Source organism: Ceratotherium simum, chromosome 6, assembly GCF_057802395.1.
Source record: "Ceratotherium simum simum isolate JZ-2026a chromosome 6, ASM5780239v1, whole genome shotgun sequence".
Taxonomy (NCBI): domain Eukaryota; kingdom Metazoa; phylum Chordata; class Mammalia; order Perissodactyla; family Rhinocerotidae; genus Ceratotherium; species Ceratotherium simum.
The window spans coordinates 56252585-56270122 of record NC_141905.1 but is presented as its reverse complement, the minus strand read 5'-3'; the positions used below and the strand labels follow the sequence as shown (position 1 = coordinate 56270122).

At 38.6% G+C, this 17538-nt stretch overlaps 1 protein-coding gene across 3 annotated transcripts in view; it reads left to right on the top strand.

The window, feature by feature from the left end:
- The window catches only part of LOC101405669 (cytochrome P450 2C21-like), a 42514-nt gene extending 25667 nt beyond the window's left edge, over positions 1-16847 (top strand). For all 3 annotated transcript variants that reach the window (XM_087432311.1, XM_087432309.1, XM_087432312.1), the window contains 2 exons: positions 14047-14188; positions 16347-16847. In XM_087432311.1, the coding sequence (XP_087288437.1) occupies positions 14047-14188; positions 16347-16528 (324 nt within the window). In that variant the 3' untranslated portion in view covers positions 16529-16847. The remainder of the gene's footprint in view (positions 1-14046; positions 14189-16346) is intronic.
- The last annotated feature ends 691 nt before the right edge of the window (positions 16848-17538 follow it).

The following is a 17538-nucleotide window of genomic DNA, read 5'->3' as shown; positions in this document are numbered from 1 at the left end:
AGCCCTGGTAATCTGGTGGTTAAGATTTGGCATTCTCACCACCATGGCCTGTGTTTGTTTCCTGGTCAGGGAACTATACCGCCTGTCTTTCAGTTTTCATACTGTGGTGGCTGCATGTTGCTGTGATACTGAAAGCTATGCCACCAGTATTTCAAACAACAGCAGGGTCACGTATAGTGGACTGGTTTCAGTGGAGCTTCCAGAGTAAGACTAGGAAGAAGGACCTGGACACCAACTACCAAAAAAATTGACCATGAAATCTCTGTGAATACCAGTTGAGCAGTATGTGATATAGTGCCAGAAGGTGAGAGGATGGCGCAAAAAGATTGGGCAGGATTCTGCTCTTCTGTATACAGGGTTGCTAGGAGTTGGCATTGACTTGATGAACTTATGACAAACCAATTTTGGGCTTCATTTGTTCTTCTTTTCCTAGGTCCTTGAGGTGTAAAGTTAGGTTGTTTATTAGAACTTTCTTGTTTCTTGATGTAGGCATTTATTGCTATGAGCTTCCTTCTTAGATTGCTTTCCCTGCATCTTGTAAGTTTTGTTCTGTTGTATTTCCATTTTCAATTTGCTCAAGGTATTCTTTACTTGCTTTTGTGATTTCTTCTGTGACCCATTGGTTGTTCAGTGGCGTGTTATTTAATTTCCACATATTTGTGAATTTTCCAGTTATTTTCTTGAAATTGATTTTTATATTCATATCATTGTGGTCAGAGAAGATGCTTGATATGATTTCAGTCTTTTTTGTTTGTTTTTTTTTTTCGGTTTTGAAAGTAATGGTATTTATTTTTAAATTTTTTGTTTATTGCAGTAACATTGGTTTATAACATTGTATAAATTTCAGGTGTACATCATTATACTTCTATTTCTGCATAGATTACATCATTTCACCACCAAAATACTAATTACAACCCATCAGCACACACATGTGCCGAATTATCCCTTTCGCCCTCCTCCCTCCCACCTTCCCTTCTGGTAATCACCAATCCAATCTCTGTCTCTACGTGCTTGTTTATTGTTGTTATTATCTACTACTTAATGAAGGAAATCATACGGTATTTGACCTTCTCCCTCTGACTTATTTCACTTTGCATAATACCCTGAATGTCCATCCATGTTGTCACAAATGGTTGGATTTCATCGTTTCTTATGACTGAGTAGTATTCCATCGTGTATATATACCACATCTTCTTTATCCATTCGTGCCTTGATGGGCACTTAGGTTGCTTCCAAGTCTTGGCTATTGTGAATAACCCTGCAATGAACACAGAGGTGCATGTATCTTTACGCATTGGTATTTTCAAGTTCTTTGGATAAATACCCAGCAATGGAATAGCTGGATCATATGGTAGTTCTATCCTTGATTTTTTGAGGATTCTGCATACTGTTTTCCATAGTGGCTGCACCAGTTTGCACTCCCACCAGCAGTGTATGAGAGTTCCCTTCTCCCCACATCCTTTCCAACACATGTTGTTTCCTGTCTTGTTAATTATATGCCTTTTAATTGGGGCATTTAGTCCATTGACGTTTAAAGTAGCTATTGATACGTATGTACTTACTGTCATTTTTTAACTTCTTTTCTCAGTGTTTTAGTAGTCCTTCTCTGTTCCTTTCTCCTTCTATACAGAACTGATAGTCTCTTTAGTTTCACCTCTGTCTGAAAGCTCTACTCTTTAACTCCCCTCCTCCCTCATTTTATGTTTTTGATATCATATCTAACCTCTTTTTTGTGCGTTTGTATCCATTGCCCACTTGTCACGGAAATAGATAATTTTTCCTATTTGTGGTCTTCTCTTTTCCCCTTAAATCAGTCCCTTTAACATTTCTTGTAGCACTTGTTTCTTGGTGACAAACTCCTTTAATTTTTGCTTGTCTCGGAAATTTTTGATCTCTCCTTCCATTTTGAATGATAATCTTGCTGGGTAGAGTATTCTTGGCTGTAAGTTTTTTCCTTTTAGCACTTTAAATATATCGTGCCACTCTCTTCTAGCCTGTAAGGTTTCTGCTGAGAAGTCAGCTGATAGACTTATGGGGTTTCCTTTGTATGTAACTTGTCTTTCTCTGGCGGCTTTTAGGATTCCCTCTTTATCTTTAATTCTAGACATTTTGATTATGATGTGTCTTGGTGTGGGCCTCTTTGGGTTTATCTTGTTTGGGGCTCTCTGTGATTCCTGTACCTGGATGCCTGTTTCCTTCCTTAGCTTAGGGAAGTTTTCATCTATTATTTCTTGAAATAGATTCTCTGCCCCTTTGGCTCGCTCTTCTCCTTCTGGGACACCTATAACATGGATGTTAGTGCACTTGATGTTGTCCCAGAGGTCCCTTAGACTGTCCTCAGTCTTTTTAATTCTTTTCTCTTTTACCTGTTCAGCTTGGGTAATTTCTTCTACTCTTTCATCCAGCTCACAGATCCGTTCTTCTGTATCCTCTACTCTGCTTTTGAGTCCCTCTAGTGAATTTTTCATTTCCAGTATCGTATTCTTCATTTCTGATTGGTTCTTTTTTATATCTTCCATTTCTTTGTTGACGTTTTCACTGAGCTCATCTATTCTTCTCCCCACATCAGTGAGCATCCTTAACACTCTTAGTTTGAACTCTCTGTCAGGTAGGTTGCTCATTTCTGTTTCACTTAGTTCCTTTTCTGGGGTTTTGTCCTGTTCCCTTACTTGGAATGTATTCCTTTGTCCTCATTTTGCCTCTCTCCCTGTGCTTGTGTCTATATATTAGGTAGGTCAGCTACGTCTCCTGCTCTTGGATAGGTGACCTTATACAAGTGATGCCTTAGGAGTCCTGCAGTGTGCTTCCCTGAGTTCTCAATGTTCCAGGGGTGACCCCTATGTTGGCTACGTGTGTCCTTCTGTTGTGGCCTTTTTTCTCTCCCTGTATGCGCCCAGGTAGGCTGAGTTATGCTCCTGGTCAGCTGTTGTAATGCTCAGCTGCTTGTAGTTGTTGTGGGCCCTTCTGTCTCTTTATCAGGTGTGGGGAGCCCCAGCACAGTTGGCTGCAAGTTCTAATACCACATTTGTGTTGCAGTATTTCCCTTAAGTGAGTAGGCCCCCAGTGTGGCAGGTTATTAGGCTCAGGGGCTTACAATTTCTATAAGCCTCCAGCCTTTATGTCTCTTGTCAGCTCTCTGAGGATTGCAGGTGTGTGGGGCTGGCCTCAGTCACAGGAGCACCCAATTGTTTCAGTCTTTGGAAGGTGGGGCAAACCCCCTATGTGGGTCTTTGAGAAACACAAGTCTTCTGCAGCTGACAAGCCCTGCCACCCACAGGTCCACACACACGGTCAACATAGTCATGCCCCGTGTGTGCGCCCCGACCTCCCGAGGTGGACCCAGTCTCTCCATGGAGGGAGCCCCACACACTCCACCACTGCCCCACACTCTCCACCCGCTCCTTGTGCACACCCTGCCCCACTGAAGTTGGCTCAGTTGCCAGGCTGCAGAGAATCCAGTCACCAATCTATGCAGGCCCACAAGTTGCCTGAGGGCTTGTTGTTGGGTGGGGCCAGTCTCTAGGGTGGGCTGCCTGCCCTGGCTGAGCTGGATTAAATTGGTGCTCTAGTGGGTGGGGCAGACCTGTGCTAGCAGACCCCAGAGAGAACTCCAATGGTGTCTGTGTCAGCACGCCCACACCAGGCCACAACAATGGCCGCCGCCAATGTCCCAGTCCCTGGAGAGGTCTCACCTCTCACCGAGATGCACTCAGGTCCTATCAGGTGAGTCTCTTTTCACCAAAGCACTGTGCACCCATCTTTATGGTGATTTTAGGATGCTTTCTGAAACTGGTGAGTTCACGCGCGCCCTTTAAGAGCCAGTTTTAATTTCTTTGTGAACCAGGTTTTCTGGTGTTACTCCCCAATGTTTTAGTAGCAGCTAAAGTCAGATATTATGCCACTGGTCTCGATTGTGCTGGGTCCACAAAATGCCCACAGTAGGGGCATTCCCCGGCTCAGGGCCCCGCTCCTCCAGGGTGGGCTGCGTACTTTTGGGCTGTTCCTCCGGGGTGGCCGTGAAGCTGGCGGCTTGTGAAGGTGGCGTTTTTTCTCTCCAGGAGGGAGTTTCTGCCTCTTCCACCTCAATTAGGATTGTCCTTTGTTGCAGGAGTTCCTCTTATCCAGTTTTCGGTTTTGTCTCAGGGGTAATTTTTCCACGAGTAGTTGTAAATGGCTGTGTCTGCGGGAGGAGGCGAGTTCAGAGTCTGCTTACGCCACCATCTTGACTTCTCCTCCCTGATTTCAGTCTTCTTAAATTTATTAATATTTGTTTAGTGGCCTAAAATATGATCTATCCCAGTGAATTTTCCCTGTGTGCTTGAGAAGAGTGTGTACTCTGTTGCTTTTGGATGGAATGTTCTGTATATGTCTCTTAAGTGCATTCTGCTTTGTAAATTGGAATGTTTAGTTCATTAAAATGTAATGTAATTATTGATATGGTGGGTTTATCTCAACAATTCTATCTTTTATTTCCTTCTTTCACTCAGTTTATGTTCCACTCTTCCTCCTTTCCTATTTTGTTCTGGAATAATTGCATTTTTAAAAATTGTTTTCTGTTTGTCCCTCTGTTTTATATTCCTCTGTTTCTCCTTTCCTGCCTTATTCTGGATTACCAGAAATTTTTAGAATTGTAAATTTCTATTGGCATCTAACTGTTTTTTTTTTACTGATTTGTCCTGAGATTACAATATGCACCCTTCAAATTTTAAGGCTTCTTTAAATTGATGCTGTAAAATTTTTTTGAAAATACAAGAACATTCACAGTGTATACAAGTATTCAATCATGTTGTACACATGAAACTAGTGTAATGTTATATGTCAATTATATCTCAATAAAAAATATAAGAACATTGCAATCATAGATGGCTATTTAACCCTCTCCTCTTCTTTTATGCTATGGTTATCATAGATGTAATATCTATGTATATTATAGATGTACCATCAATATTATCATTTTTTCTTTAAACCAGGGTTGGCAAACTTTTCCTTAAAGTGTTCAGATAATAAATATTTAGAATTTGTGGGCCATATGCTCTCCTCTGTGACTGCTCTGCTCTGCCATTGTCGCATGAAAGTAATCATAGATAATACATAAACAAATTGGCATGGGTGTGTTCCAATAAAACTTTATTTATATAAACAGGTGGAAGTCTGGATATAGAATACTAAGTTGACAGGGTTTAAATTTTCTTTTTCGTTTTTGCTCTTTAAGCATTTTGTTTTAGTAGTTTCTGGTTTCCATTGTTTCTGATGAGTAGTCAGCAGTCCTTTGAATTATTATTCCCCTGTAGGTCATATGCCCTTTTTAATTAACTGGCTTTCAAATTTTCTCTGTATCTTTGACATACTTTTAACTACAATATTTTTAAGTGTGGATGTGTTTTTTTTATTCTGCTTGTCTTTGTCTAAATTTGAGGAATTTTTCTCCATTATTTCGTCAAATATTTTTTGCCCAATCTATTCTCCCTTTCTGGCACTACAATCACTTTATGGTATTCTTGCACAGGTTCCTGAGATTCTGTATATTGTTTTCAATGTTTTTCTATTCTTTAGCTGGAAAATTTCAATTGATCTATCTTCAAATTCAACAAGTCTTTCTTTTGTCATATTCAAACTGCTGTAAAGCCCATCTAATAATTAAATTAATGAATTGTAAATTTCCGTTTTACATTTTCCATTTGGTTCTGTTTATAACTTATATTTTGATGATAACACTAATTAGCATTTTAACTGATGTTGAGATAATTTCTCGTTATTTCCTTGATTATAGTTATTAACAGATATTTCAAAATTTTTATCTGTTTATTCTATTATCAGTGTTATTTTGGTGTCAGTGTTGTTCTTTATTTTCTCTTGAGTATGGGACACATTTTCCTGGTGTGTGTCTGTGTCTAATAATTTTGGATTTTATCCTAGACATTTGGAATTATATGTTGTAGGGACTCTTGATTCACTTATATTCCTTCCAAGAACACTGAGTTTTGCTCAAACAGGCACACAAGGGATCTGCCTCTCCTTCCAAGGCTGAAAAGATTATGTGCCGCTGTACCGGGGGCTGCCCCCAACCATCTATGCTCCTGAGAGAGGTGATAAAGGCTGCATGCTACAGAAAGCAATCCTGGGGCCTGCAGCAATTGTGAGCACCTGAGCCTAGAAACCAACCACACTTGGGGCCTGACTCACTAAATAGCAAAACAGCAGTATTTGTGTGCTATTTGACCTTGCAGCCAGGCATGTTCAGACATGCCTCACCCAATAAAGTGACCACAGCAGCTGCGTATGTCTGAGCCTTACAACTGGTCAGCCTGAGGCCAACCTAGCCTACCTATGCACCCACAGCAAAAACAACACCACCACAACAGAAGGGCATGTGAAGCCAACACCAGGGAAACTCCTGGAACGTTTGAAACAGGGAACAAGAGGAAAGCATATTGCTGGGCCTCATAAGGCATCTCTTATATAAGGCAGCATTTCCAAGATCAAGAGACATAGCAAATATACCTAATACATAGATATCAGCAGAGAGAATTAGGCAAAATAAGGACACAAAGGAATATATTCCAAATATGGGAATAGGACAGATCCTCAGAAAAAGAACCCAATGAAACAGAGAAAAACAATCTACCTGGTAAAGAGTACAAACTAATAGTCTTAAGGGTGCTCACTGATTTTGGGAGAAGAATAGATAATCACAGTGAGAACTTCCACAAAGAATTGGAAAATATAAAAAAGAAAAAATCAGAACTGAAGAATACAATAATGGAAATGAAAAATTCACCAGAGGGAATCAACAGCAGAGTAAATGTCACAGAAGAATGGATGAGTGATCTAGATGAAACAGTAGAGGAAATCAAACCCAAGCAGAACAAAAATAAAAAATGAATTAAAAAGAATGAAGACAGCCTAAGGGACCTCTGGGACAACATCAACATACTAACATCCATATTACAGGTTTCTAAGAGGAACGGAGACAAGGGGAAGAGAACTTATTTGAAGAAATAATAACTGAAAACTTTCTTAACCTAAGGAAGGAAACAGATATCCAGTTACAGGAAGAACAGAGAACACCAAACAAGATGAACCCAAAGAGGCCCACACCAAGACACATTATAATTAAAATGTCAAGAATTAAAGATAAAGAGAGCATCCTAAAAACTGCAAGAGAGTGGCAACCAATTACATACAAAGGGAACCCCATAAGCCTATCAGCTGAGTTTTCAGCAGAAGTTTTACAGGATAGAAGGGAGTGGTATTATATATTCAAAGAGCTGAAAGCAAAAAAAAAAAAAAGCCTAAGCCAGGACTACTCTACCCAGCAAGGTTAACATTCAGAATGTATGGAGAGAAAAAGAGTTTTTCAGACAAGAAAAATGTAAAGGAATTTATCACCACTGAACTGGCCTCACAAGAAATGATAAAGGGACTTATTTATGTGGAAAATAAAAGACCACACATAGGAATAAGAAAATTGTCAAAGAAAAAAAATATCACTGGTAAAGGCAAATATACAGTAAAGGTAGTGGATCAACCATATATAAAGCTAGTATGAAGGTGAAAAGACAAAAGTACTAAAAATATCTATCTCTATCATAAGAGGTTAAGGGATACACACACAAAAAAGAAGTTAAATATGATATCAAAAACATAAAATGTGGGGAAGGGAGTAAAATTGTAGGGCTTTTAGTGAGAGATCAAACTTAAGAGACCACCAATTTAATATAGATTGTTATTTACACAGGTTTTTTTATATGAACCACATGGTAATCACCAACCAGAAACCTATAATAAATACACAAAAATAAGGGGAAAGGAACACAAATATAATGTTAAAGAAGCCATCAAATCACAAGAGAAGTCAGCAAGAGATGAAGAAAGGAACAGAGAACAACTACTAAAACACCCATAAAAAAACTGACAAAATGGTAATAAGTATATTATTATCAATAGCTACTTTAAAGATTTTATTTTTTTTTATTTTATTTATTTTTTCCCCCCAAAGCCCCAGTAGATAGTTGTGTGTCATAGCTGCACATCCTTCTAGTTGCTGTATGTGGGACGCGGCCTCAGCATGGCCAGAGAAGCAGCGCGCCGGTGGGAGCCCGGGATCCGAACTCGGGTCGCCAGCAGTGGAGCGCGCTCACTTAACCACCAAGCCACGGGGCCGGCCCTCAATAGCTACTTTAAATGCCAATGAACTAAACACTCCAATCAAAAGACACCAGGTGGCTGAATGGATAAAAAAGCAAGACCTATATATATGCTGCATACAAGAGGCACACTTCAGACCTAAAGACACTCACAGACTGTAAACGAAGGAATGGAAAAGATAATCCATCCTGAGGCAGTGACAAAAAAGCTAGGGTAGCAAGAATTATATTAGAAAAAATAGACTTTAAAACAAAAACTGTAACAACAGACAAAGAAGGGCACTACATAATGGTCAAGGGAACAATCCAACAAGAAGATATAACACCTGTAAATATCTATGCACCCAACATAGGAGCACCAAAATATATGAAGCAATTAGTAACAGATATAAAAGGAGATACTGACAGTTACACAGTAATTTTAGGGGACTTTAACACCCCACTTACACCAATGGATAAATAGTCCAAACAGAAGATCAATAAAGAAACATTGGCCTTAAATGACACATTAAAACAGATAGACTTAGTAGATATATACAGAACATTCCATTCCCAAACAGCAGAATACACATTCTTTTCACATGCACATGGAATAGTCTCCTGGATGGACATTTGAGGCCACAAAACAAGTCTCAATAAATTTAAGAAGATTGAAATAATACTAAGCACCTTTTTTTTTTTTTTGGCGGGAGATCAGCCCTGTGCTAACATCTGCTAATTCTCCTTTTTTTTTTTTTTCTGAGGAAGACTGGCCCTGGGCTAACATCTGTGCCCATCTTCCTCCACTTTATATGGGATGTCGCCACAGCATTGCTTGCCAAGCAGTGTGTAGGTGCACGCCCGGGTTCCGAACCAGCGAACCCCGGGCCGCTCTGAATCAAATGGACACAGAAGGAACGTACCTCAATATAATAAAGGCCATATACAACAAATCCACAGCTAACTTTGTACTCAACAGTGAGCAAATAAAAGCTATCCCTTTAAGAACAGGAAGAAGACAAGAAGGCCCATTTTCACCAGTCTTATTTAACATAGCATTGGAAGTCCTAGCCAGAACAATTAGACAGGAAAAAGAAATAAAAAGGATCCAAACTGGAAAACAAGCAATAACACTGTCACTATTTGCAGACGATATGATTTTATATATAGAACATCTTAAAGAATCTGCAAAAAAACTCTTAGAAATAATAAATGAATACAATAAAGTTGCAGGGTATGAAACCAACATAGAAAACTCAGTTGCATTTCTATACACTAACAACGAAATAGCAGAAAGAGAAATTAAGAATACAATCCCATTTATAGTTGTAGTAAAAAGAATAAAATGCCTAGGAAAAAATTCAACCAAATATGTGAAAAACCTGTACACTGAAAACTATAAAACATTGTTGAAAGAAATCAAAGACACAAAAACATGGAAAGATCTTCCGTGTTCATGGACTATAAGAATTAATGTCATTAAAATGTCCATACTTCATAAAGTGATCTACAGATTCAGTGCAACCCCTATCAAAGTGCCAGTGACATTTTTCCTGGAAATAAAAAAAAAAAGATACCTGAAATTTGTATGGAATAACAAAAGCCCCCAAATAGCCAAAGCAACGCTGAGTAAAAAAGAACAAAGCTGGAGGTATCACATTCGCTGATTTCAAAATATACTACAAAGATATAGTAATCAAAACAGCATGGTACTGGAACAAAAACATACACAGATCAATCAGTGGAATAGAATTGAGAGCCCAGAAATAAACCCACACATCTATGGACAGCTAATTGCAACGAGGGAGCCAAGAATATACGGAGGAGAACGGAAATTGTTTTCAACAAATGGTGTTGGAAAACCTGGGCAGCCACATGCAAAATAATGAAAAGAGACCATTATCTTACACCAGACACAAAAATTAACTCAAAATGGCTTAAAGAGTTGAATGGAAGTCCTGAAACCATAAAAATTTTAGAAGAAAACATAGTCAATCTGATCCTCCACTTCAGTCTTGGCAGGATCTTTTTGAATACCATATCTCACTGGGTAAGGGAAACAGAAGAAAAAATAAATGGGACTACATTAAACTAAAAAGCTTCTGCACAGCAAAGAAACCATCAACAAAATCAAAAGACAATCTAACAATTGGGAGAAGATATTTGCAAATTGTATATCTGATAAGGGGTTAATATCCAGAATATATAAGGAACTCATACAACTCAACAAGAAAAAACCAAGCAACCCAAGTAAAAAATGGTCAAAGGATCTGAACATTTGTCCAAAGAAGATATCCAGATGGCCAACAGGCACATAGAAAGATGTTCCACCTCACTAATTATTAGGGAAATGCACAGCAAAGCTATGATGAAATATCACCTCATGCCCGTCAGAATGGCTATAATGAACAAGATAAAAAATAACAAGTGTTGGAGCAGATGTAGAGAAAAGGAAAACCTTATACACTGGTGGGAATGTAAACTGATGTAGACACTAGGTGAAACAGTACGAAGATCCTCAAAAAATTAAGAATAAAGCTACCATATGATCCAGCTATTCCACTCTGGGTATTTATCCAAAGAACATGAAAACACAACGTTGAAAAGATATTTGCACCCCTATTTTCATTGCGGCATTATTCACAATAGTCAAGACTTGGAAACAAACTAAGTGTCCATCAATGGATGAGTGGCTGAAGGAGATGTGGTATGTATACCGAATAGAATACTACTCAGCCATAAAAAAGATGAAATCTTGCTGTTTGCAACAACGTTGATTGACCCTTAGGGTATTATGCTAAGCAAAATAAATTAGATGAAGAATTTCAAATACCGTATGATTTCACTTATAAGTGGAAGATAAAAACAGCAACAACAGCAAACATATAGTTGTAGAAATTAGATTGGTGGTTACCAAGGAGAAGGGGGGAGAAGCAGGGTGAAAGGGATAAAGGGCACATGTGTATGGTGATGGATGGTAATTAGTCTTTGAGGGGCGAACATGATATAGTCTACACAGAAATATAAATATAAATATAAATCAGTTCACTTGAAATTTATACGATGTTATAAAATAATGTTAACTCGGTAATAAGCAAAAAGAAACGTTGAGTTTTGTTCATTTGCTTGTTTTATCAGGGAGTTAACTGTGCTGGACTCAAACTCAAAACTCTGAATTTTCAGTTTAGTTCTTTTAACTCTAGGTGAGTTATTTGGAGTTTAGTCCACACATGCCTAATTTAAGGGTTATCCAGGGATTTGGGAGATTTCATAGAGAGAATTTAGAGTTCCCCTTCTCTGGCTCTTTTCTTTACTAGGATTTATCTGCTTTCTTTTGAGCTTCTGTGCAGGCGATGGACCTGAGTGTTGCCACTGGTTTGAAGAATGAGTGAGACTGCTGGCTTATAGCCAAGTGTTAGTCATCTAATAGTTTGCTGCCTGGGACCTGTCCTCAACATAACATCATGAAAATGGAAAACTCACCTGGTCCCGTTTGCTTTTTTCAAGAATTTTCTGCACTTCAGTACCTTCATGATTTTGGCCATGCTCCAGAATGTGTGTGTGTGTGTGTGTGTGTGTGTGTGTATTTCAGAGTTTATAGTTATTATTTGTTGGAAAATTCTTTCAATATGAGCTTCTCAACCATTACCCTGTTGATATGTCTCTAAGTTCACGAACCTTTTCTTTCGCAGTCTCTAATGCTCTTAATGCCATCCAGTAAAATGTTCATTTTTAGAATTTCTATTTTTATAGTTTTAATTTCTCTGCTGATATTTCCTATCTATTCCTTTATTATTACTAACTGTTCCTTTAAGTACTTGAATGTACTCCTAATATGAAATTCTTGTGTGAGTCTAACATCTAGGATATTATGGCATCTGCTTCTATTGACTATTTTTTCTTTAATTATGGGTCACGTTTCCTTCTTTTTCACTTGTTTAATAATTTTTTTACTACATGCTTAAATTTTTGAATGATGCTTTGTGGGGAATCTGGATTATGCTGTCTTCCTTTAAAGGACATTGACTTTTATTTTCACAGGCAGCTAAATTACCAACAGGTGTTTTCCAGTCTGTGAAGCTTACTATAATTCTTTGTCATTGTAGATTAATTTCAATTTTGAATTTAGTCTTTGGGCATGGCCCTTAGTTCAGGGTGGGTTCCTTAATCCAACAACTTAGAATTTTGGGAGTCACTGGAGAAAGTCTGAGGTGTCAAGAACATTCTCTCCTCTAGCTGGATTGGGACTTCAACTTCCCTATCACTGCACAACATCTGGTATCCACCTTCAGTTCTCAGATCTCCAGCAGTCATGCTCTGACAGGCTCCACGGAGTTTCCTCCCATATATGTGCCACCCAACCCAAAGCCATGGACTTAAGATAATAGTCTTGTATACTTTTGAGGTCCCCTCATTTGTAGATTCCTCCAGTCCTGTACCCTTTCTCACGAATTCTAGGTGCCAAATTTTGATCTCTGTCTTTTCGGCTCAAAAAGAGCACCACTTTTCTTGGCACTAACCTCTCTGCACTCTAGGAGGAATGTGTTGTCAGGTAGAAATTCAGAGTGATTGTAGGGCCTACCTAATTTTCTTTAGTAAAGTATCACAATCCTGGATTGCCCCTTGTTCAATGCTGGAAGACTGTTACTTTACATATTTCTTCTGGATGTATATTTGCTCTAGTTGTGAGGGCATCTCCAAAGCAGCTACTCTATCATAGCCTGAAGTAGATGGTCCCATCAACCAGGAGAAGTGTTTTGTCACAGATTAACTTTACCTGGAAGCCTGTTCTAGGGCTGAGCATACTATCTTCCTATACTTCATGATCAGGGCATTTCTCTAAGTCCAGCCAGGGCAGAAAATGGATCACAAGAGTAGTTGTGTTATAGGGAAGAGGGTCAGGAAATATTGAAATTTCAGTTTCTCTTTCATTTCTGCATATGGAAATGACAGTCTATGCATTCTATCCATGACTTTTCTGGAATAAGAACTACAACCTGTATTTGGAAAGGCCATACAGTATACCGGAAAGCATCCAGACAGAGGTGGATTTGAATTTTGCCTCTGCTATGTAATAAATGTATGACTTTATTAAAAGATCCCAAGGTATTATAAATGAAATCATTATCATCATAACAGTAACAAAATTTCCCTTTATTGAGCATTTTCGCATGTGGTAATATTTGTGTAAGAAGTATTTAGTATATTGTCTCATTTTATGCTTACTATAAACTAACCCAAATGTTGTTTACATTTTGCTAGTGATGAAAATTAGGCATGGAAATGTTAAACAACTTACCAATGGTCATAGAGAGAAAGACTTGATTGATTCTGAAAACTAAATTCCAAGTCATGGTTACATTATATCTCTAAGTTTTGGGAAATCCTACTAGAAACCAGAAATGCTCTCTCATTTCCACAAGAATATGCAAGAATTCCCTTGACAGAACATCGCAGAAGGAGGGGCATACTTACATACAAAGTTTCTCATCTTGACAGCAAAGTGAAGGGTTTTCCAGAATACAGCCATTAAAAGGTAGAATTTTGAAGAAGTCTGAATACTTGGTTCTAAATAAATGAGCTGGATTTTCAGTGATATCAGCACTTTTAGACAATACTGCAATTTATTTGTCAAGAACAGTGCACTCTATAGAGCTTCATCAATTTTCTGAAAAGGAAGTATCGGTGTCTGGCTACAAACTGAAGAGGATGGAGTCCACAACGTTGTCCTGGAGTGTCATTATATAAGACCTGTTAGGCTTGGTCATTAATTTGTTGTGTGACATGGAACAAATAAACTCTCGTTTTTGTGCCTCAGTCTCCTCATCTATAAAGCAAAAGGATTAGATGAGGGGAATTTTTGTTTTCAAGCCGCATGACCTTCTTTATAACCCAGTTTCTCTGTTTCTCTTTGTATCAGGGTACAGCCATATTAACATCTCTGACTTCTGTCCTGCGTGATGACAAAGAGTTTCCCAACCCAGAGCAGTTTGATCCTGGCCACTTCCTGGATGAAAGTGGCAACTTTAAGAAGAGTGACTACTTCATGGCTTTTTCAGCAGGCAAGCAAGCTTCATTTTTATCTCTACATCAGGGGTCAAGTGAGATGAGGAAGAGCTTTGCATGGAGGCTACTCTGGGCTGGACGAATTGTCATTTGTATGAGGCCAGAGGCACCACTCCCAAAGTCCCGGTTATTTCTCCTTGGATTGGAGGCTGCAATGACTAAATTTACCCCGTATCCCACCACTGAGATTCCTAAGAGCTCCCCGCAAAGTCCAATTCCACTACTATTTTTTCACCTGCCTTGAAAAGCCGGTTCACTCAATAAACTTCTCTGAGGACTTATATACAGCAGATCCGTGCTCAAATTCAGGGATGCAAATGTGAATCAGAAACAGAGCATCTCTCTAGGAGACAGGAAGGTAAATTAAGGGGCAGTGAGACTCCTGAGTGACAAATTCTCTTTGAGGGGCCGGCCACTGTGGGTGCCCACAGAGAGGAGCTCCTGACTCTTGCCTTTTGGGGACAGGGGCAGAGGGCAGAGTAGTTGGAAGGTAATGCAAATTTTCTTGCAGGAAGTAGCATTTGAATATCTTCCTTCAATTTGGCAGAGTCCGGTAAGAAACAGGTGGCACACTCAAAAAAAGTTTAATTAAAGAGATTTTAATGAAGAGACTGTTTTCAGATGTGGGCAGGATTAAGGGAAGTAACAAGTTATGGTGACATACTCAGGAATGAGCTACAACAGGAAGATGTTACCACCCTAGGTCAGAAGGGGCAAGGGAAAGAGGGTATTACTAGAATTACTGGAACCCAAATAGACCTTTAGCAAAGAGAGAGTGGATGCCTCAACCACAGATGCATCTGTAGATAGAGGAATACAGCTGGTGCCTAAACTGTGATCTGGCAGGGAGGATTGAGGGAATAAATACTCTGACCTCTTCAATATGTAATCCTCTGAATTTATTCAGAACCCAAAATGGAAATAACTTCTGGGTTTATGCAGTCCCTAGAATCAGCTTCCCAAACACAGCATAGGCATGGAAGACAAACAAACACAGAATGGATCTGAAGGAGGGAGGGATGGAGAATATTCAGCACAGTCCAAAGGAGAAGCAGGGGGAAGGGCAGAGGGTGAAGGGCCTTTCCTACTGGAGTAACTGAAACAGGGACAAAAATAGGAAATCTACTCCTGATTGAATATCTAAGAAAATACATATTGAGAAACTCTGGGTATTGTGGCCCCAAGAGTATGTGCAGTGTCCAGGATGATCTCAAAACAGGACTCTGCTGTACTGCTCCTGGTCTTTCTTCCTGTGTTTTGGGTCCACTATTGTAGAATGAGCCTGCTTGAGATTTCTATTCAATTCGCAGGGATTACAGGCCTGCTTTTGTCCTGACGCTGTGGGAATCATTACAAGATCTAAGGCCTTATCTTAAGATTTTGTACTCCAGTCTGTGAGACAGATGAATAAATATAATTTCATGTGAACTGTGCTGTATTAGAAGTATTAATGAGTGTTGTGGAGAGCAGATAAGGGAGTGAATTGTACACCCTGAGCAGGTGAAGGAACTTTTCATAGAATAAATGACATCTGAACTCATTCTATAAGCTTGTGGAGAATATCAGCAGGCAGAGCGGAGGGGAAGATTATTTCAGTTGAGGAATGACTGGAATCTCAGTTAACATTTCCAATTGCTAGTCTGTGTAGGGGAGTATTGAAGAGATAGCAGTGCTTGTGGCTCGTTTGTTATATGTCTTTATATACTTCCCAATGGTAAGCTCTTGAAATGTTTTAAAGCAGAGATGTGACGAGTTTAAGATTCTCCTTTAGAATCCAGATAAAGAGAAATAAATCTATTGTTGAGCCTTGGGAGGTAGATGGAAAAGTATAGTGTGTATCTGATGCCAATTGGGATAGGTGAGTGTGTGTGTGTGTGTGTGTGTGTGTGTGTGTGTAGAAAGACATCATTGGCTAGCCTCAGCAAAGCAATTTCAATGTGAGTGTACATAAAATATTTTTCCATATAGCATGCACACAGAAATATGTGCTGAGGAAATGAAAGAAACCAGGTTTGGGTGTAGGTGGAAGAAGCCATAGGTTAATTAGTCATTTATTAATATATTTCTTTATTCATTCCACATTAATTTAAGCCTCCACGTGTGCTAACTCAGAAATAGAATTAAATGAATATTTAATTTATGTGTCATTTTTAGGAAAAAGAGTTTGTGTTGGAGAAGGCCTGGCCCGCATGGAGCTGTTTTTACTCCTGACCACCATTTTACAGCATTTTACCTTAAAACCTCTGCTTGATCCAAAGGACATTGACACCACCCCAGTTGTCAATGGGCTAGGTTCTATACCGCCCTTCTATGAGCTCTGTTTCATTCCAGTCTGAATAAAGAGCAGGCTGTCAGATCTCAGAGCGAGACTCTCCAGCCTCATCTGAACAAGCCAGATGCTTTCTGTCCTGGGTGTTAGCCATTATCCACCTCTCCCTTAACAGCAGAAATGACATTCTGAGCCCTGTCTCTTCTAATTTTCCCCATCCTTTAAGACTCAGTTCAAATTTCCCTGCATGAAATAAAGCTCACCGTTTTGTCTCCAATGAGCTTCTTTTTATAACACAATTTTAAATCTAAACTACATCTCATCTGCAGTGTGTGCAAAATTGAAGGCATCTGATACATGTTGTATTTCTTTTATTAAAAATTAAAAATTGGAAATTATCCCATGAGTTAGAACTTTTTTAAAAACAATAATATATGAAATTCACTCATCTCTTTTTCCTATCTAGCTCTCCGGGGGAATGATCTCTTGACAATTTGGCATGTATACTTTCCGCATTTTCCCTATGGTTATTCAAATGTGATGCATATATTTGTATAGGTGTGTGTATATGTATGTGTATACACGTAGCAGAAAACAGAGGAAAATCATTTCACTCAGTGGGAATAACATGAGATAAAACTTGAATTTGTTGGTCTGTCCAAGAGTATCCTTCCTCTTCTCCCCTAGTGGTTAAAGTCGTATGCACACAGATATATTAAGGCAAAGAAGAGGGGAAGATAATATGTATGAATGGTTATATTTGAACACACACATCCAGAAATATACATGAGTGTTTTTATGTGTATGTTTGTGCATATATACATACACACATATGTATATATTTATATGTAATATAAATATGTTTATATACACATATATATTTATAAATAATATAGCTATGATTTGATGGTGACATTTATATAGTAACATATAGTGATACAAGCAGTATAAATAAATATATCTCATAATAACCTGTTGAATGGCTAAATAATTTTATAATATTTAATAATATTAAAATTACCTCACTATTCAAGGATATTTAGATTATTTTTTAACTTTTGCTACTTTTGAACTTTT